Raw genomic sequence first — 23,576 nt, forward strand, 5'->3', positions numbered from 1 at the left:
ATGTTTCAATAAAAATTCTATAACTTTTATACATATTTTCACTATTTTAGTATAAATTATTCACAGCATATGTTTCCGACTGACGTTTAATACAGGGCACTATCATCAGTTCATTGAAATCAATTTTAATGTTATTTTAGAACATTAATATTGACAAAGCCAAGAGAGTGTTTGTTGATGGCGATGTTATGTTGTGTTCAGTTTCTAAAAGATTTTCTGTGGCTTTTTTATTTTTCATATTGATGTCAGAATTATATTGTTTTGACCAAAAGAAACATATTTTGATATACATTTTGACCACATCGTCCAGCTATACTTCAAAGCTGTGTTGAAAGGAAGAAAAACAAAATGACTGCTACTGTCTTTCAGTCTGTGGACTTTTTGCACTAGAATACAGCATTAAGCCATCATTTCAACTGAAGTTCTCAAGTAATCAAGTTTTTAGTTAAGCTATCAAGGTGTCAGTTTTTGAAAATTGCAATCACGATTTATGGAATAATTTACATTCCATAGTGAGAAGATGACCAAATATTTGGTGAAACACTGACTTTAATTTTTAACCTGACTAATAAAGTATAAAATTCACTGTATGTATGGTTTTCTACTCTGAAACACAAGTGCCTCAAATAAGTTTCTTGCCAAAATGTGTTGCTAAGATGTGACTGACGAGGCAGAGATACTGTCGCTCTGACATGCTAAAAGAAAGTAGTTACTTTAGCTGATGGTAGCTATATCCATAAACAATGAAATTATATATGCTGTGATTACATCATCCACTGAGGACAGAAGAGTACATGTAAGAAGAGCTTTCATCAGCATTGAATTGTGTCCAGTTAGTTTTACCTCATTGGTTCATTTGAGGCCATTTCTGTTATTTATATCACACATATTTATTTCCCTCATTTATTTATTTATTTATTTAAAGTTATTAATGCATTATTCATGAATGAATCATTGACTTATAAATGTGCTCCTATGTTTGCTACTGACTGTTTATTCAACAACAGTATGATCAGCTAAAAACATAAGCCTACAGCCATACATTCACTTTAGTGATTTATTTGGGGTTTTCCTGCAGTTAACTTATTAATCATTCATTAAACTTTTGGATACTTGAATATCGTAAGTAGTCAGAATACTCTAACTGACCACAATAAGTGACAGTATGGAAACTTATGCTTACCTCATGGTATAAAGCAAAGTGCCATCATCCTGGATGCGCAGCAGTTTATTGGGCATTGTCATGTTGTGAGCCACTGATTTCTTCCCGTTGTGAAAAAAAGTGTCTGGAGTCCAGATTTTGCTGGCCATCAGGTTGTTGAGACGCAGGATATTCATTGGTCCCTCGAACTTCAATCTCTCGTCCTTCCAGCTCTGCCTGAAGAATACATCTATTGTGTATTCCTGTTTAAAAGAGAAATCAGAGGTCATTTTTTAGTGGCTTCCAAGGTCTCAACCTTGTTTTCATTGGCTATTCTATCAGCAAGTGCCCATTTATGTCCAGCTGAATCTTCTCTTATAAAGGTCAAAAGGCATATACAAGGTATATACAAATACATATAAATTAAAGACTGCAGTTTTGATTAGAGATAGTATAGAATATTAGAGTATAACTGAAATGTAACCAAGCAGTCACAACCATGACCATGCGATACTGTAAGTATTTTAGCCTCAAGCTAAAACAAACATTTACAAGTGTCAAAAGATATTCTTCCAGTCCTACCATGTACTGTATTCTATAGACTTAAACTCTAAACTCCTCTGCATGATAAATTCTAAACTCCTCTGCATGATTTACATGGATACTGTAAACATCAAAAGAACCACACAAGCACTCATTTAAAATTATGATCGGCCAAGATAATGACAGCATTTGCTTTGCATAATACCATTATTACAGCTGCCTATGTTGCAGAAACACGAATGAACAAACAATGAGTTGTACCGCCATATTTTAAAAGCTACCACATATGTTAAATCGCAGGTGTTGCTGACTACTACTAGGATGTGGTCCCCAATTGCCATGTGACTCCATGTCTCCCCATTTATAAAGTCTTTAGTCACAAGGGTGTGAGTGTTTCTCACTCCATTCTGCTTTTATGTCGCTCCATGTACAGCTTGTCCACAATGTCTTGTATTGACCTCATGGATGAGGGCTTTGTATGAAAAGCCATTAGTAAACAGCAAGGCAGAATAAAAAAGGGTGAAAAAAAGCACTTTTGTATTCAGCACTTATATAGGAGAGTGAAAGAGAGAGCGAGAGAGAGAGAGAGAGAGAGAGAGAGAGAGAGAGAGAGAGAGAGAGAGAGAGATTTAATAATGTGAAGTATAAGTGAGGTGAAAGTGCACAGCTAGTCTGGAGGTCTAGTTAGAGTGTGGTCCTTAAATGACCCCACTGCTGAACATGTTGGCCTCCAAGGGCAGGGAAACTGAACAGGGGCTAAAATACTGTTGACCATTCTCTTGCCATCACATCTCTTCACCAAGATCTTCCTCTTTGTTTCTCTCTCTCTCCCTCTCTCTAGCCTTGGTTTGTTCCCTCATTTCTCCTTCTCCTTGCTCATGTCTCTCCATGGGAACACTTCACATCAGGGGCCAAGGCTGTTATTAAAGTCCAGTATGTAGCACATTTATCAGGCCAAAGGGCTTAGCAGTCTCCCCTCTCACCTATCATGGGCCAGAAGAAGGCTGGGAAAGCCTGGCCTAAGGGTAGTCTACTCTCGCTGGTACACCATAAAAACCTATACACATCACATGGACTAAACAAATCCAGTGCAATCCAGAACAGATACATCAGCTATCAGTCACCAGCAACTAATGATCAGAGACTAGAGGGGAATGAATGTAAAGATAAGCTGACCATGGCTCCTTCTCAGCACTGTATTACACAGTAATGATGCTCCTGCATGTTCACACATTGCTTCTGATCATGGCAAAATTAGGCTTAATACTTTCATTTTTAATGGCATCTTGCTGACACTAGTGACCTATTGTTTAAGAAATTCATATATATTCCTTTTATTAAAATGGTAACTTCATAAGTTACCGAGGCAATAGAAAGGCAAAGCACATTCTTAAATATTAGGAATAAACATAATTAGACCATTTATATTGGTCCCTCTATTGTGAAATGTACAGTGTGAAGCAGTAGGTGTGTATAAATTGTAAGTCAATTGGAGAAAAACAAATAAAACATTTGAGGGTGTAGTGTTGCTGGGGTTGTGGGTTTGAGCCCCACTCCGTTTGACTGTGAGGTGTGTGGTGTGTTCTCCTGGTGTCTGCGTGGGTTTCCTCCAGGTGCTCCGTTCTAAAAATAAATGTTGGTAGGTGGATTGGTGACTTAAAATTGTCTATAGGTGTGAATGTGTAAGTGAATGTGTGAGTGTGTGTCACCCTGCGAAGGACTGGTGCCCTCTCCAGGGTGTGTTCCTGCCTGTTTTTGTAAGCCACATCTTCAACATATGATCAATATTGGAACAAAACCATGTCTCCAAAAAAGTAACTTATATCAGACAACAGGTTAGACACTTTAAAAGGTGCCATACGAGTGGGACATGGGCTGCAGCATGACAAAACACAAAATTCAGTCCCTCCATCTTTTATAACCAGGCCTAAATTTGCAAAAGAGTCTCAAAAGATTGTATATGAATATGTCGTATAGACACTTCATTTAACAAATGTGGCAAACACTGCACACATGCTGAAATAGTGTTTACTATTAGAATAACACTATTATGGCTCTGAAGACAAGAGACAATGAATGTACAGCAAGGTATGCCTTTTTTTTTTGTTCTGCAACTGTATGCCCCTAATTGGGAATTAAGATTAATCTATATTCATACATTTCCTTATCATTATTTATTTTTGCTGAATTTCTATCTAAGTAATGTATAGGGACATCTCTTTTAAAGAAGTAAAAGGTAACTGCAGCTAAAAGAGGAAAAACAACAAAACATTATGACCGATAGGAGCCAGAACATTTAATCTCTTTTCTCATGAATCCCTATGTTGTTTACCTGCAAAGCACACGGTTCACTGCAGGGTTAGCTCTAATGATGAGGGTTCGCATGACCACAGGGCAGAGGCAGAGAGAGAGAAACTGAGGGAGAAAGGAAAGCTAAGGAGGTTTTACTAACAGCTTCAGGTCCTCAGTGACAGCAGCAAGAACCTCACCTCCATAAACAACAGCATAAAACACATGTGCATGATAATCCCACTCAACAACATTTAAATAAATATCATTTTTTAAGCGGCTGCTCACAGGGCAACCAAGGCACAACCTTTATGATCTTCCAGTGCACGTACAGCTGCCTTTAATCATTTTTTACACGCATGCATAATTCATAACAGGCTACTCTAACAGAATGATCAATAGCCCTTTCTGTGAGGAAGTGGCTGTCTAATGTTGCAGCTAAATGTTTTAAAATGGCCCAAAGATGATGAATCACATTGTTTGTTGCCTTCAAACTATACATCTAACCAAGACCTAAGTACAGAAAACTCTTAATAATTCTAGAGAAAATAAAATACATGAAAATATGACTTTTGGAATAAGGCTTCACTGCTAGTAGATGGAGAGAGAGACTCCATTACAAGGGGGAGAAGAAGAAGAAAAAAACCCAGCAACTGTCAAAACCCTTGAAATAAAGAAAGAGAGAGTGAGGGGAGGGTGGGGAAAGGCCAAGAGAAAAGATGAGCTCCAGGGAGCAATGTGGAGGCAAAGAAATGGAACAATTTGTCTTTGAAAATGAAAAATATATCAAAGTAAGGCCTAGACGTGGCCGCATGAGACTGAGTATATGTCTCTCCTGTGGGAGAGGGTCAGCCCACAAATGAGAGGATGGGGAGGAAAAAAAAATGAGCGAATGTGACACAATGGAATATGCATGCCTTATCTAACTATACCCTGAATGAGAGGCGGAGGAGAGAAGAGTCCACAGACGCCTCTACCAAGCTAATCCAATCCTGGGATATAGCGTCTGTCTCTTAGAGAATAATTTAGCAGTGCTTGGTGTGTGCAGAGCAGAGAGAAAACTATGAAACAGTGGAGAGTGGGAGTAGGTCACACAATGTGAGACCTGTGGACAAGGAGGAGGAGAGTGTGGAGTAAGGTTGAGTGATCTAACACATATATAGAAGGGTGATTACATAGAAAAATAAAAAGTATTTAAATCCCATATGCGTTTTACTTCATACCTTAACTGAGGCCTTATTGAATGCCAAATATAGTGTAACCTATATTGTTCATCCCTTTAGGTAAGATGTGGACGGATGGAGTGTGTGAAAGTAGAAAGGAAGGAAAGGAGGGATGTCTCCTGCTGGGTTATGACTATGTGCTCTTTGAAGCAGCGGGAGTTGTGTTTGAGTTTAATCTCCCCGAGACAGAAGGATGATTCTGAGGAACTCTAGCAGAGAGAGAGAATGGCAAAGGATCATGCACACAACACACGTACACAACACACACATACACACAGAGCACAAAGGAGTCTCAGGAGAAAACCTCACAGTCGTACTATTCAGTCTTCCTCAAACAACACGCCACACTGCTGAAGTGCTGTAGAATATTAACAAGAAATGTGCTGTTTTATTCTGGGACATCACTTTTCTCAGTTTCTTTTCAAGGACATTCCTTCTCCTGACTTTTCCAGTACATGTAGAAAGTGCAAAATCGTTCTATTTTTGTATGAAATGTATACAAAGATCTATGAACATTATTGTAAGAAAAGCTTGTATTGCAGAAAGAATTAAAAAGAAAAAAAAAACAAATTCACATTTGATGACTGAATGACAGTACATGTAGTACATGTGCGTGATACACAGGTATGCTACACACCATACTGACTTGAAAACTATGTTGATTTGAAATGCATTACAGCAATACACTGTATAGCCAAAAGTTTGTGGACATGTGCTCATGAAACATTTCCCATTTCTTAAACTCGAGATTGCCTCATCTAACTCATACCAACTGTCCCAGTAATTAGCAGCAGTAATTAAGCATTTATTTATTTATATATTTATGTATTTTACATTTAGGGTGGCACGGTGGCGCAGCAGGTAGGGGTCGCAGTCACACAGCTCGAGGGGCCTGGGGGTTGTGGGTTCGATTCCTGCCCCGGGTGACTGTCTGTGAGGAGTTGGTGTGTTCTCCCCGTGTCCGTGTGGGTTTCCTCCGGGTGCTCCGGTTTCCTCCCACAGTCCAAAAACACACGTTGGTAGGTGGATTGGCGACTCAAAAGTGTCCGTAGGTGTGTGTGAGTGAATGTGTGTGTGTGTGTGTCTGTGTTGCCCTGTGAAGGACTGGCACCCCCTCCAGGGTGTATTCCTGCCTTGCGCCCAATGATTCCAGGTAGGCTCTGGACCCACCATGACCCTGAACTGGATAAGCGCTTACAGATAATGAGTGAATGAATGAATATTTTACATTTATATAGCGCCTTTCTAGATACACAAGAACGCTTTACAATCAACACTGCTCAGAATGCCATTCCATTCAACACTCAATCCACACACACACTGGCGAGAAGCGGCAGCCAAACGTGCACAGCGTACTCTCAACCAGGAATGACCATCTACCTGGAGGCCTGCATCAGGCAGTAGGGTTTTACCCAGGATATAGCGCAAATCCTTATCTGGGCACACACACACACACACACACATTAACTCTCAAATACTTGACTAAAAGATTAAAATACCTGACTTAAAGATTCTTCTGTATTCATAAAAATAACATAAATGTCACAAATATGAATTTGACGATAAACTTTGTGAGCACCCAGCAACTTGGATGGATAAAATTACTTGCCTTAGTTGCAGCAGAAGTTTGTGTTCTAATGCAATCTTCCACACTTTTATACCAGGTTTAACACATCTTCATTTATTTCTTCAAACTAAATTATACTCTTGAGTCAACATACTTGGTGTCTGATTTTAAAAAGTCTCAAACACATCTGCGCATAAATGCATATTGGTGACATTTATGTTATTTTTATACTTACAGGCATTTTAACAAAGTTTACTGAGAATATAATTGAATAAATTATTGTCTGATGCCATTGGAAATCCAATAGACAACATGTTGAGCTTGAATGAAGGTATGGCTAAACAAAAATTATTTTCTACCTTAAATTAAAAGATGACTGTTGCTACGGATTAAGAGATAGGGAAAGAAAAACATCAACCAACCATGAGAATCTTTTAGTCAAGTCCTGCATGCCCATTGATCCCTTACAGTCATAGTTAGAAACTCGTTAGACTTGTGTGCTTTCATGACCCCTGAGATACATTCATTCATTCATTCATTCATTCATTCATTCACACTGAGATACAGTCAAACCAAAAGTGTGAATACCCCTGGTGAAATGAAATGTTTCTAGATGATTATATGGACAGAATTTGCACAGGCCACATTATATTTATTTTTTATCAGTGTGTAAATTCCCTGAATAAACAGTAATGGTGCAATAAAATGTGCCGAAGTTAAAAGTGTGACTTTGTAGGGGGTGTGTTATCTTCACTGAGAAAATTAACAAAACAAAGCAATATATTGTTACCTCTAATATTAGCTGCCTATAAATATTTGCAATAGACTTTTTATGTTACTAAAAGCACTGATAAAAATAAATTGTATTTGAATTATATTTATTATATTTAGTAAGAAAAACATCAGCGTAATGTTAATGGTTGATAGTTCTTGACATATTGTTAACAACATTGCTGTTGTTATAGTCGTAATGTCTACTCCCTGTACACAGACTGGATTACACATTGGTCCTGTACTATATGGATAGATTTATCTCCAGCATGTGCCCCATACTGCCATTACGTCCATGCTTAGATGCTGTGGATTAAAATCTGCCTTAAAAAGCCCCTTCCTTTGCCTCAGTTGCTATTTGCATTGATAATGGAGACAGCTGTGCTGACGGATCCATGAGTCATAGCACCACTTCCTCTGTCTTATCAGACGGAGGGAATCTAATTCCAAGTGGCACAAGTACAGTCAGGTGGTCTGTGCCACTCAGAATTTTTCTTATTTCACCCTTCGCAACATGGCAGCGTAACCATGGAACAATAATAAAAAAAAAAGGCTAAACAAAGGTGGAAAGTGTGACTCAGAAATCTTGCTAACAATAGAACACCTCATAAGTTTCTTTTCCAGTTTTGTACATTTACATTAACATCTAGCTGAATAAATACATGTGAACATAAAGAGCTTCCTTACACTTTCCATTGACATCCAGTCCCTGTGATCTGATCATGGTGATTGGATAATCTTGCAAACAAGACACAATGAGTTTACATTGGACAATTTCAAATTCATTTTCTGTGCTCAACAACAGAAATATGAGGTTACAGCCATGAATGTGGACAATTAGGCCACAAAGCATTTAAACACACAACCAGATCTAGTCCACAAAGTCTGCTTCACTACCTCTGGATCAAAAAATATATCCAAACATATTCTCATCACAAATGCAGCTACACTTTTAAATGTGGACAGCATCTGGATTCAGGTTGAAAAACAAGTATAAACAGGGCAATAGTTTATGTGTTAAGTATATATAATAGCAAATAATTTATATATTGTGACAATATCAGAACAGTCACAACTCACCATATCTGTGTCTGATACAGGCCCAAAACTGGTGACATAAATATCCGTCTTCACCGTGGTGACCCGATCTGAGAGAGGGTGGAGGGTGTGGGAGGTAGAGGGGAAGAGGAAAGACATAGAAACAAAGAAGGTGAAAATACTGGAAAACAACTTAAATAATGCCATTTCCAGTGAACATCTTATTTAAACCTGGAAATCTGTACCATCTTTTGCTTGGCTGGCTTTCACATGAAAGATGCTGAAAGCACTTTTGTTACCAAAAGGTTTCCATCTTTGCACAGGAATACAGCTTGGATTCCTGTATGAGATGAATGGACGTGTCGGAGTGCTTGTAAGTACACCTCAGTGCTGTCTTTTCTCCCTCGGCTTTATGTCTCCGTCAATGAACCGCTCTCTCTCACTCTTTCTCTCTCTCTCTCTCTCTCTCTCTCTCACACACACACACACACACACACACACACACACACCACACACATACACACAGTCTCTCCTATTTTCTCCTATGCTTTTCTTTCTGTCTGTCTGGTTATACACGTCCTTCTTTCTGTCCCCCGCTTTTTTTTCCTAGTGCTTACGCATGGCTGACTCAGAAAGCTCTTCCTCGCTTTTTTGTTCTCTCCATCCCCAGTGCACGGAAACACTCGTGGATCTCAAAGCGCTGCTCATTACACCAAACAAAACACTACCAAAGAAGACCAGGGGGATGTTGATCTCTGAACTGCTGCACCACAGTAAAGCACATTAGAGATTCAAGCACAAAGCTGTGCTGATGTAACGTTTAGCTCTATACATCCACTATAAATAACTGGCAATGCATTTTTCATTGCTTCACCATGTATTTGAGCCATACCAACTATACATAAATACGTACAACCTAGTGGTAGGGTGCATATATATATATATATATATATATATATATATATATATATATAAATGAAACACAGAGTTCATATATGAAAAAGAGTTTAGAATAATAACGTTGATCTTTTTATAAGAATGATTCTAAAATTAAATTGTATAAAACAATCTTGCAAATACATCATTATCTGCTAAACCGTTTTTTTTGTATTTGTTTCCTCTTGTTTGCGAAGGATTGGCACCTCCTCCAGTGTGTGTTCCTGCCTTGTGTCCAGTGATTCCGGGTCGGCTCCGGAGCCACCACGACCCTGAACTGGATAAACGGTTACAGACAATGAATAAATAAATAAATGTTTCCTACTGTAGTGTGTAGGTGTATATTTATTAGACTCTATACTACAAGGGGAATTATTGTACCAACTCCAGGAACCGATATTAAATTTTCCTTTATATATATATATATATATGCTTAAATAGAAAGCAAGTGGCCTGCGGGGATTGGCAGTAATTTACTGTTTAAAATTGAAGGGTGTATTCAGAGCCCCAGGATGCTGGTCTGGTTTATTAATAGATATGTAATGTAGGCTGGTTTATTCATCTCAGAGGGAGAAATGGATGCAGCTTCCAAAGACCTTGATGCCTTCATGCTTTTCCCTTTTATTTCCCTCTTTCCCCATCTCTCAAGATGCACCCCCCCACACACCCCAAGTGCTTTAATAAAAAAACAGCTCAGTAGATTCCCATCCCAGAACACTGCTGGAGACTCCAAGGTCAAATAACAAACACACAGAGACATTCTTCATGCAGCGACCTCATATATACTTTAATTATAATGGTAGAAATTCTGAAAATAATTGCAGTGGTTTATGGGTCTGATGGTGCTGAATCAACATGCAGGGGGACCTGAGAAGGATTCAATTGACAGATAGTACACTAAATAGTCCAAAGCGGGTTGCCAATTGTTGTTGTAAACAAACAATTTTGATATATATATATATATATATATATATATATATATATATATATATGTTTTCACCCCAGCTGGGAGTCAAAACAGATAAAGCATTAATATTAACATAAAATTACAAGAGCTTTTCTGAACATTGTGTGACTCTTCATATAGGTAAAATGAACTCATTTCATTCAGCTTATTATTTCTTAAATAACTGTTATTAGTATCAGCTTGATACAAGACAGAAGGTTTCCTTAACAGCATCAGCATTAAAAAATGTGATATTTTGCAATCTCTTTTGCTTTATTTGCTGTTATGAGCAGAACAGCACAAAGAGCAGGATGCAACTGATTAATGTACAGTCAATTATTCATCAAGAGGGACATTATTACTGAATTATTCATCAATATGTACTCAGGAGCACTTATTTCCTGAGCGAGTCTTTATCCCCTTTTCTTGTTGCAGCACTTAAGTCAAAGTAGAATGAGATTATGTTCTGCTGCTGAAACGTGAAACCAAGATCACGTTCACTGTTGAAGGGATCTAAGAGCCTGTGTACATTTTGCATTAACATGAATGCAATGTCCAGATTGAGTTTGGACCACATCATTCACATTTGTTAAAGCACTTTAAATGTTTTCATATTTCTAATAATATTCCTACTGTCTTTTGTGTGCAGTCAAATATCAGATGAAATAGGAAATGAATCTTCTGTCTTGGTGGAGAAAATGGTTGTGTGTTATGGCTGCTTTAGTTGGGGAACCATGGTCAGAGATGTTTATACGCACAATAAAGGCATGAAGACTGGTGGGAAAGAATGCATTCTGATTTGAAAGATATGGAAAACATGTAAATCCTTTGATGCAGACAAACGCAGACATTGAGTCTTAGAAAAACTATACAACTGTGCTGAGAGTTTGTACATTGTAGACCCTTTGTATAGCCGTAGGGAAATATCCCACCATTATGTGGCTCTCCATGTACACTTTTTCTTAATGTGGTAAGGATCCACTCATCTCCAAATGTCATTTGAGTATGAGGGTGTTTACAACTGCTTTTGTCTCTGCCAAAACACATCCTACTGTGGTTTGAGTGATTGGATGGTATTCCAATCACAGTGCATCCTGGGGTGTTTCCACCTGACTTTTCATGGGGTCTAGTGAAATCCAAAAGTAATGTGATTACAGAAAACACATGTTAATGCAATGTGTAGGCAGGTTTGGTAAGATCATTCAGAACAATTTTTTATACTTGTGAAAATATAGGTTAATTTTAATTATGGCAATTCAACAGTAGCTACAATTCAACAATAGCTACATATTGTCCCATATATTCATTCATTCATTCATTCATTATCTGTAAATGCTTATCCAGTTCAGGGTCACGGTGGGTCCAGAGCCTACCTAGAATCATTGGGCGCAAGGCAGGAATACACCCTGGAGGTGGCGCCAGTCCTTCACAGGGCAACACAGACACACTCACACATTCACTCACACCTACGGACACTTTTGAGTTGCCAATCCACCTACCAACGTGTGTTTTTGGACTGTGGGAGGAAACCGGAGCACCCGGAGGAAACCCACACGGACACGGGGAGAACACATCAACTCCTCACAGACCCAGAGCGGGAATCGAACCCGTATAGTGACTGCAACACTACCTGCTGCACCACCATGCTGCCATTGTCCCAGACATAACTGTGATAAAACACTTCATTATAATTGTAAGACCAATTTATGTCACTGGTATAATGAGTACAGCAAAATAACGCAATTACACAATTTTAAAGACTAATTAAATTTAAGTAAACAAAATTTTTATTTAAATATTCAGACATTGGAATTGAAATATAATATATATATTTTAAATATACTAAATAAATAGAACATCAGTAAATAAAACCGGAGAAAGGAAACGGCGAGCAGCTAAAATGTTGGGGACATTCATTCTTATATAAACAAACATGCCAGTAAGCACAATGGACAATACATAAGTCAACAAAATGATTGAGGAAATGTCTATATGTTGTAAGATACGTTGATAATGTAATTATTGTGACAGGCCTAAAGGTAAGGATGCTACATTTATTACACTTTGAGGTAGCACACAGCAGTGTCTTCTACCTGCTGCACACTTGACAGATCCATTCTGTTGTTAGTTGTGGTGTGTGTGTGGCTGAATGTTAAGTGGCTGGGCCCTTTGCAAAGAATGCCAAAGTGCACAGAGAGAGAGAGAGAGAGAGAGAGAGAGAGAGAGAGAGAGAGAGAGAGAGAGAGAGAGAGAGAGAGAGAGAGAGAGAGAGGGGTATAGCACGTTTGTATAGAGGCTGCCCTCTTGGGACCTTGTCTGCACTGGAGCTGCCCTCTTATAGAGGAGATGTGTTCATATATTCAGCAGCCATCTCTAGGGCTCTGAGACTCTACCACCACACTGACTCTGACAGATTGACACTGGGAGTGGCCACCTCTCACTCACTTACATTTTTCAGTTCTTCTATTTCCTATTTAACCATCTCTCTCTCTTTATATTTATACTATTTCTTAATGTCTAGTCAAAATTGCTATTAAATACAGCTTACAATTTTGTGGCATTAAATGCAGCAAACATATTATACAGAGCAATACACAGGGCCTCCAAATTTAAGTATAATATCGATATTAAATTATATTTCCTATCATTTTGGGCAAACTACTTTTGTGGTAATTCCACCATCTGTCCACTCTTCTAAAAGGGTCAATGGCTTTGTTACCCTTCAAAGAGATACTAACATTCATATGAGCTTATACCCCCACCCCCCACACACTTCAGTTGCCCTGCAAATTTCTCATGTGCATCTCAGCTGGCAATAGGTGACATATAGATTAGATATAAGAAATCTATGCTGAATAAAGATGAGTAAAATCAAAAGAAAAACTGAATCTCGTAAGAGGGTCAATAGTAAATGCAGTAAGTGTTAAAAATGATATAGCATTTAGATACTGAGGCTTCTGTGTTATATTCTGTTGAATACAATGGTGCCCAATGGTGCAATCTAAATTTGTTGCTGCACATTTTCTGTTAGTCCTTCACTAATCCTTCCTCAGTGCTCTGTTTCTGGGCACAGGATGCTGTTGGCTGGGTGTTTCTGGCAGACTATTCTAAACCAAGCAATGACACTGACATGTGTAATTTAAACACCAACAACACCACTGTGTTACACTGTGTATACAGCCTTATACACTCTTAACAACACACATGAATATGTTAAGGTCTTTATCTGCTGTTCATTTCTCTGACAAGGTTATTTTGTCTCTTTTACTGATGGTTTAAATCCATATCTCACTTAGAAAGTACAGTTGAATTCCGTATTATCAAAACACTGGAAGTTCCTGTCATTTCCAATGGCATAAACAAGACAAAACACACAGGGACATGTAACTCTGCAGCTTTGGCTGTCACTGAAGTCTTGCATGCTGAGATGCCAAGTAAGCTATTGTATATGCGTCTGTACATATGCTTGGTCGCATTTGCGTCGGCAAACAGAGTGTGTGTTCTAGCGTTTGGCAGCATTGTCATCTACGCAAAAACCTCCCGCCCAAGGGCTTATCACCCTGTTCTCCTTTGAGCCACGCTCACTGAGGTGAAGACAAAACTACAATTTCACCTTCAGCTCAATCAATAAGCCCTTACAGGGGCAAAATAATAATAAGAGACCTGCTTATGCTGCACCTGAATGTTCCTGTTATTAGATCATTAAATTCTCAACTCAACGACAATAAAACTGTCCCCTCAGACAGTGAGAAATGGTCCCTTGATAACTGCTCTAAACTTAATCACACAGAGCCCTGGACAGGATTATACAGTCATCTTTTGTTCATTGGAGATGGAGCATTATTGGAATGGTGGTTATGGAGCATGATGATTGCTTCTCTGTATTTTATCTATTAAAGCTTCTGAAAGGTCAAAGGTTCAACACTGCTGGAAAAAACTGACACTGTCAAAATGTGAAAATGACACACTAAACGAAATCATAAGTGCTATAGTATCTCCAGTGATATTCTGAAATATACTGGGAGCAATTTGGAATGATACCAAATATTGTTAAAATTACAGTTGTCTGCAAAAGTTTAGACACTTCCTGTCAACAGACTTGCTTTGTTATTAAGTTTAAGCCTTATTTATGTTTTTATCTTTCAGTAAATAAAGAGAAAGCTCACAAAAATGTGTAAAAAAATGCAGTGATACATCTAACTTTATGATCAGGGATATATTTTTTAACGTGTAACTGCACTAAGTCATAATCTCATTTAAAATTAAGAGTACTGGAACTCTATCACATGAGCTGATGTGTGGATTTTACATCATATACTGAACTCCGAGAACACATTCTGACTTTGTGAGTAGGTAGTACCTATTGAGGGGTTATTGATTTTTCCTAGGAAAAAATGTACTCCTTTTCCTACTGATCCTCCTCTCCATGAACCAGAAGACATGGGATAACATTCTGCAGATTGTAAATACAACATCTATGCTCATAGATAAAAAAAATAGCACAAATATGTGGGAACTATTATGTAAATTCTCTTTTTGTTTGTGTTTGTACAGTCATTCATGCTTCATACAGGATCTCATGATCCAGGAGCTTTTTGGCAGTGACGCTACCTGTAACTCCAAATTGTCAACATATGTTTACATAATTACAGTATTATATGTATTTGGTTTAGTTTGAACTTGTATTAAGATGCATCATTTACAATATTAAGTAAAGTGTAGTTGTCTGGCCTTGTGCAGTAACTGTAACTAACTTTGATTTCAAGCAAATTTTGTAATAGGCTTTGAATTAAAGAAACTGGAATGCATGTGCTTGCTCTTGTCTCTTTCTTGATTCCTCCAAGATCATCTGCTTTAGGACAGAAGTAGGAAGGTAGGAGGAGAGGAACAATAGCAAAGGTATCTGGATGTAAAATATATCTGGTGGTAGTGAGTATAGTTTTAACACACTTGAATCTGATGCTCTGTAGTCATTTCTGGTGTGGATTAACTGGATTAGGTGCATTAGATTAGCATTGTACTAAACTCTGAGATTGGTGGATCACCAAGATAAGAAATGGACCATTTCCTTTATTGTCCTATATATACTCATGTTGCAGGGATATGTTAAAACATCTCACTACTCTGACTCCTCCTTTTCAGCCGGGAGATTGTAGCAATGACCGGGTTATGTATTAGCATTTCATTAGCATCTGAGGTGCGTTCTTTGAAATACAGTTGCCATTTGCTGCATACTTAACTGTTTGTTTTTCATTTTCTTGAGAACCACAGTATTGATTTCAGTTTAGCAAGAATCCATAATTGATTTTATTTTGCTTTTGGGCTTTACTCATCATGACCCCAAGATCAATAACTTAAAAAATCTTTAGAAGATCTTTAGTGGTAAATAAATGTGCATCCCATGTATAAAGGGTTACCATGGCCTAAATCTGTCAATTCTTTCTCTTTCTTGTTTCTTTTCTGTTTTTCTACAGTACTCTCTCAGGATTTTTAGGCTTTGTGAATTGGAAAACTCACCAAACCTTCTTTTTCCTGTCCTTCAGCCTGGGGTCTAGTTCCTCCCTAGGGACTGCAGTAGGAGGGTGTGTGTGTGAGCGGGTGGATTTTGACAAACTACACTGCTAAGATGTGATAAACTTCCTTCAGCTTGTTTTCTTATTCACACTGGAATTGGATGCATTATTAAACAGTGAGGAAAACTCATTAACCATTTCATAATTTGTTGAAAGCATTTTGCACATGCTTCTGAAGACTTTGACGTATATAGGAAAGTGGCCTTTAAATGAGTTATTGATCTTTATATGCTGACACTTGCAGGATAGAGCATAAATGAGTCCACTTAAGGTGATATACAGAGTCATTTTTTATAGCAAAAGACATCACTGTGAATATTTGATAGCTGATTATTGACATTTGACATTGAGGTTTTGTGAATTTATTTTCTATAAAAATACTAGAAGTATAATAAGGAACCCTTTTAAAAATCCTTTATAAATCCTTCATAAATCTTTATATGCTGACACTTGCAGGATAGAGCATAAGTGAGTCAATTTAAGGTGACATACATTTTTATAAAGCTGAACACATCACTGTGAATGCTTGACAACTAAGCAGCTATCGTTTGACATTGACAATGTTTTGTGAATATATTTTCTTCATATACTAGAAATATAATAAGGAACCCTTTTAATAAATCCCTCATAAATTGTTTAATAATTCATATTAAATTAATACAGATAATCATAAAAGAATACATTTTAAGGAATCCAATATTAATAAATCCAGGCAGCAGAAATCCCTTAACCCAGAAAATGACCTGTCCAGCTAGGCAGAGACTGAAATCACAGTCTTAAGGGCAAAGTTTCAGCTGGATGCTGGAGTATAAGGGAAATATAAGAATGGGATTAAAAAAAAAGGGGGGTGGGGGTTCAATGAAAAAAAAAAAATGCCTGGGGGCAGATACAAGGTTGCACACCTTCTGCCTGACATCATTATTAATAACACTGGCCATAATATAGGCAATATAACACAGATTATGCTAAAATGACAAATATCTAGTTGATTACAGTTAAGCAAGATGTAGATATATTTGCCTTCAGTTTATTGTTAGACTAATTACTTATTTTTCCCATGTAACAGATATTACTTGTCAGTAGCTATAACAATATAATGTAAGACAAGCTTTTACATTACAAATGTAATTATTATATTATTATTATAAAATCACTTCATTATAATACCTATTATATCTATATAATGATGCTAGATCAATGGTTACAGTTGCAAAGGGGTGGAAAATTTCCAATAAATGTCCAGTAAATTACCGTTATTTTTCCATAGAAATTTTGGGAACATTATGAATTTATGGAAATTTATTGGAATGAATAGGAAATATTGGATAATTTAAAGGAACAATATCATACACTATCATCAATGTACCATTTTTTGTAAACAGCAGACATGAAGGTATAGCAATACAAATAATAACTATGACACCTGTAATGTCATAGTTGATGCATGTGGCATTTTTCTGTTAAATAAAATGACTAAATCACTAAAGCTAATGGTCTTCAAAATATTAAATAAATAATTAATAAGTATAAATTCTTGGTTACAGAAACCCATTGAGGCAAAAAAATATATAGGTAGCTGTAATGGAAATTTTTAGATGTCTCTGTTAAATACCCTGTCTGTATATTCATTTCTAACCGTCAACAGAACTCGGAAACTAAGTGTATGTCAGGTCAGTTCGAGGTCAGTGCTTTATCAGAACAAAACACTTTGTCCCTCATCTTGTATATCAAACTAGGATGTCTCTAAGGAAACTAAGCTTGCAGAAACTATTTTTGATTATCTTATGTTTATGACGTAAAAACTACCTTTATAAACTCTCTGTGAAAACATCTTCTTTGTCCCATTCACATAGTACTCTGTGCTATTGTGTGTTGACAACCTTAAGGTTAATAAAGTACTTTCTGATTGCAAATGCTCTGTTAGATTTCAATTCTTAATACTTGTACTTATTTTCTCCACCACAGTAGCTAGCCTATGCTAGCTTTGGTAAGCTAACCTCTTGCTACCCTGCTAGCCTTGGTAAACTAGTCTCTTAAATGAAAATGCTCATTGAGCTTTTCTGATTTACCAGATAGCAAGCAAATGTGAGATTACACCAATAGTTGCATACATGTTTCAATGCTATTACTGTCAATAAAGGTAGTCATTTGATCCAAATATATGCCTTCAGTATTGGTGAGTGTCAGGTTTCTAGAAATCTTCTGGACATATGATGTACATGTGATGAAGGAATGGACAGTGAATATGGTCTCAATAGCCCTTCAGTGTGTAATGTGCCATGTGCCATGTGCCATGTGCCTGGGATTAAGGAGCAGTTTTGGTATTCAACTGTTACGGTGTGATATCTAATTATTTTAGCCAAGATTATGCTTCATTATATTTTTTACCAACTACATGGAAGTTTCTCAGCTTTAGCTTTGAATATTCCTGTTTTTTTACCATTAATTCCTATAATTTCCTGTTAATTCTCATTAATTCCCCTGGTAAATTTCCCAACTTTAAAAATTCCCAGATGTTTGCAACCCTATCTATAATATAGGACTAATTTACATTTATGGCATTTGGTAAACATTTTTATTCAGAGCCATCTACAATGTTGATCATATTACAGAGGTTGGCAGTTATTGTAGTTTTAAGATTCTTACTAATGACTCTTACTAAGTTTATCCAAATCGATCCCTGCTCTTCTGCATAGAAAATACTCCTTTGTAGGGTTAGTGGTGTTTTATAGTATTTTATGCATGTGATTAGAATTCAGTGGCTTGTAGAAGAAAATAAATAAGCTAGATAGCTTACTTGGTTTTTGGATAGAGGGAAACACTTGCTCACCATAGTAATAAGCTAATAGACTGTAGTCTTCTCAAGTAAATAATACTGGAATTGTTATGTATCCTTGAATATGCTAGAATGCACTTTATTGACAATGTACGAAATATAATTGCTATAAAACTACAAAGATGATACAAAGAAACTGTATTACATTGATATATAAAACTACAGAAATACAGTATTTATTCTTGTCTTCCTTTGTTAAACTCTGCTTGGTAAGAGTGGCAGATTTTAAATTAAACATAACTGTAGTTAGTGTTGTAGTGTGAATGTGAATCAGCCATGTTTATTAAAATGGCCTTTTCTAGACTATATTCCGATGTATTTTATTTATCATTCAAACCACTGCCAGAGAATGAATGAGCATGTATATTGCAAGCAGCTGTAGAATGTTCAGTAGGATCATGTATAATATTGCTAATTGTGATTGGGTCCCCATTGAATATGCAAATCTATTCACAATTAATGGCTGCTGCTTGTTAGCTCCAACTTCATTAAAGATGTTGCAGACAGGCAGACTAAATGTGAATGATGCAAAGCACCCACTGTTTGTGCACAGTATGGCCCCCAAGCAAGAGAAAATAATATAGTGCACATTCAGTTGTGTCTAGAGCTGTTATGAAGGTAAGTGCACGTTTAGTCCTGCCTTCAAAATCTGCTATAAAAGGTAAATGAAGGCAAGAGTTCCCTGTTTAATCACTCTGTTACAGTACGCATTCCTGACCTGTGCCATCTCACTTACTCTGGATGTGAATGTAGTTTCAAAGACACGTCTCTTTACATTACACAGATGTGAATTATTTGAAGAACTGAAGAATAATGCTTGAGTTTCACAAACTAACATTCTACTTTGACCTCATCACTGTTCATATATAGGGAAAACCAGTGTTGTAGGAAATGTGTTTTTGTTCAATTTACAATCAATTCAAGTTACATCATCCAAACTGTTGTAATAACATAAGGTCACGATGAAAACATTTACACAAACCTTCATTTTCTTAGTGTGGTAGAACTAAGCTAATGTTGGAAAAAGGGATACTTCATAAAATGCATATTTATATTAGAAGCGAAGAGACATACGTTTGCATTGTTGCTATGATTCTAGTTGCTATGCATCCTACTCAAGACTGAAAAAAGAAACAAGTAACCATGAACTTCTGATACATTTCACCAACTATAAAACTCTGTATGCTGAGATTAGTCTGACTGCTCCTCACTATAAGGGTCTTCTTGTACAGCAAAAAAAGAATAAAGCCTAGAGCCAAACCCAGAGGCATGCCCTAACAGCCATACATTATTAAATTTAATAGTTAAAATTGATGTATTGGTGTTCGGTCTTCCTGGAACTGCTCTTTGCTGATCAAGTTTAAAAGTTTTAGGCACACATCTAGTTTATGAACACCCACCTCCAAGTCCAGGCCTGAGCCGGTTATCGTAGCCATCCAGTAGTCGGTCCAGGATCCGTGTGAAGAGGGTGATGTTGTTTTTGAAGGCATCTGCTGTGGTATCTGCAATTACTGGCCTACATGACAGAAGCAAACACTCCTATGTGAATATATACATAAAAAAGCCTAAATCAGTTTGACTCCTGCAGAAAACGCAGAAATAACTCTAATTTTCAGAATTATGAGGCTGAATGCCCACACCTAAATCTGCACAAAATGTTCTTCTCCACACAATAGAGAGTCCATGTGACATGTGGCTTGAGAACATCATTAGCATAATCATTCAGCCAAACATTTGGAGAGCTGCTTTGAATCACTTGTTCAAGGACTACTCATGTCTTTTAATTTATGCAGTCTGCTTTCCACCACACGGACAAGATATTTAAGGAACAGAAAAGCATATTCTTAGGTAATGGTTGCTATTGGTAACTTGCCACATTTATAAGTTCTCTGCGATTACTTTATAAATAGCTTTCAACAGGTGCAGTTGGCAAACCATCACTTGCATCTTTAATGAACTGTTGAGGGAGATGAAGATTTAGACGACTATGTATGCATACAAAGTAAATACAAAGTAAACAGGGGCAAATATATCAGATGCCTATATTAAAATAGTACACAGACAAACACACACACACACATATTATATATATATATATATATATATATATATATATATATATATATATATATATATATATAACCCTCAGTGAATGGTCTACATATCCAAAATGTCCAGCCAATTGCATCCTGTGGGCAGTAACCAGTGACCACTTATGAAGATCTACAGAATGACTAACACAAACTGTGCAACAACAGATGAAATACACAGTCTGGCTGTACATCTACAAGTTGGACTAACAAGAAAAGTGAGGGGTATCTAATCATGGCGACAAAGTGTTTAAAATAGTCAGCAACACTACTGTGTCTGATTGACTCAGAGCAATAGATGGACAACAATGTGCTCCTGTATGTGTGTGTGTGTATCCACTCCACACACACACACATACACATGCATACATACATATATATATATATATGTATTGATTTAGTTGTTACTATGTATATGCACAACACTGCTATGGCAAATTTCTTATAAGTGATATCTTATTTGACCAGGGAAACCATTTCTGATTCAGACAGTAATCATTGATTGTGGTGAAAACACATCTCAAGCATGAAATAAGCTGCAGGATTGTGAAGAGCATGCTCAGTTGGGGTGGAAGATGGAGTAGAATAAAAATATGGCTTGTCTGAGGAGCCCCAGTGGAGTTGAGATGCTCTGGTCTAGTGGAACATCCTCTCTCTCTCTCTCTCTCTCTCTCTCTCTCTCTCTCTCTCTCTCTCTCTCTCTCTCTCTTTCTGTCTTCCCCTCTCCCCTCCCCAGGATGACAAACCTGCCTCTCTTCCTCTTATCCTGCCCTGTTCAACCCACATAAGAGAGAAGCATGTGCAAGCATTGGATGCTTAAGTCAAATCCCTGAGCTCTGATGTAGGCGAAGGAGGAACATCTTAACCTTCTTGCTGTGCAATCACACGAATGGTTCGTAAATGATGTTTATGTAATGGGACAGAAAAACTGTCACAATTTTGCTTGTTACACTTCATGATAGTTATTTTTTCATTGTGTCAGAGACTTGTTAGGACACATTTAACCATCATCTAAAATAAGAGGCCCTAAAATCATTTTAAGAGAAATCATTTAAAATAGCGAAGCTATGCTATACAAATGTTTATGTTGTCTTACGAAACATTCAGCCCTGATGTTTTCTCAGTTGGCCCATATCATGGACAAATAAATTAATAATCAGCTTATTCACTTATATAACCTATTTATAACCTAGATATAACCGATTTAACCCCACTCATTTAACCTGAAATTATAAGGAGTGTTCAAAAACAGCCTCTTAAAAAGAGATTAAGAGTAGTTGGAATATGGTAATGTAAAAAGAAATTATGAACATCTGGGTCATCATTTTAAACAAAGTACATTAGTGGACCATAAAAAAACAACAAAAAAAAACAAAACAAAAAAAAAACAAAAAAAAAAACACTTACTGGTGATGAACCAGACTCCATCTTGTATTTCCCTATAGCTGAAAATAGGTATGGAACCTTTATGTACGAGTGTGTAGAGAGCAGCCTGGAAAAGTCTTAGACCTCATTACTTGTTTTGATTTCATCCAAGATGTTAAGAGATGATTATAAAATGATTTGTCATGTATTTTAATGTTGGTGTTCCATGGCCAACATCATTTTTTCCTGCATTTGTTTCAGTCTACAGGCTTGTTTCACCACAAGTGTATAGTAACACAGAGTGTTTATTATTCATAAGCTTCCAATGTTGGGATTTGATGAATTATTTAATGTTAAGGAAATGACAGTGCCCAAAGCCTAGACTCTATAAAGCACCGTATTCTATAATATCTCTGTCTTTGCTGGGTTTATTTTAAAGCAGGTTAAAAGCCGTCTGTTTAAAACATCTGATACTGACCTCTTCCGAATCGATTTGGAATCGATTCTCATTAAAGAATCGCGATGCATCTAGAAATCGATTCTTTCCCCCACTCCTAGTAGACAGGCTAGTGAATTGTAACCAAAGCAACATTTAAGGAGCGGAAACATTTAGTGACAGTGGACAATGCCTTCTCTCAAACGGGAGCCCCCAGTCTCATCACATCGGACTGGGCACATCTCCATTACCATGCGCTCCGTGTCGCGCATACACTGCTCTCCACGTTAATTAAAACGCACTATTTACTCACCGCCCTCCGCGAAGTCTCTCCTGAAATGATATTAAACGGGTCCACTGCGATCGAAAATGACTACGTTTTAGGAAACCCCTTCATATTTATATGAACTATGACAGTGAGTGGCCAAAACGAGAACGCGCCCCAAGTCAATGGTTACGCGCAAGGGGAGATGTTATTTACAGATATCCACACGCTTTACTGATGCGAGAGGTCGGTTCTACATATAAGCAATGCCAAAATAAAACAGTAGAATCTCGTTTGAATGCTTACCTTGTGCACCAAAACAACGTTAAGGAGATGCAGACGGCCAAAGTGTGGAATGTGAAGAGTCTTCCCCTCATCGCGGATCACACACACACACACACACACCTACAATACACACAAACACAAAGCAAAACAGCTGAAACGAAAGGGAAGCTGAAGTGTGGTGGCGAACAGCAGTGTGTGCCCACTGACCACATGCAAATCAAGATTTAACATATATATATAGTCATGCATGGCAATAAACTGGCTCGTGCTAC

The 23,576-nt window shown here is 37.3% G+C and overlaps 1 protein-coding gene across 3 annotated transcripts in view; it reads right to left on the bottom strand.

Moving 5' to 3' along the window:
* The window catches only part of LOC136673405 (gamma-aminobutyric acid receptor subunit alpha-2), a 54,424-nt gene that overhangs the window by 25,338 nt on the left and 5,510 nt on the right, over positions 1 to 23,576 (bottom strand). For all 3 annotated transcript variants that reach the window (XM_066648851.1, XM_066648850.1, XM_066648849.1), the window contains 4 exons: positions 23,326 to 23,424; positions 20,264 to 20,379; positions 8,615 to 8,682; positions 1,184 to 1,404 (listed from right to left, as the gene is read on the bottom strand). In XM_066648851.1, the coding sequence (XP_066504948.1) occupies positions 1,184 to 1,404; positions 8,615 to 8,682; positions 20,264 to 20,379; positions 23,326 to 23,396 (476 nt within the window). In that variant the 5' untranslated portion in view covers positions 23,397 to 23,424. The remainder of the gene's footprint in view (positions 1 to 1,183; positions 1,405 to 8,614; positions 8,683 to 20,263; positions 20,380 to 23,325; positions 23,425 to 23,576) is intronic.

The sequence above is a fragment of the Hoplias malabaricus genome, chromosome 17 (assembly GCF_029633855.1).
Source record: "Hoplias malabaricus isolate fHopMal1 chromosome 17, fHopMal1.hap1, whole genome shotgun sequence".
NCBI classification, from domain to species: Eukaryota; Metazoa; Chordata; class Actinopteri; order Characiformes; family Erythrinidae; genus Hoplias; species Hoplias malabaricus.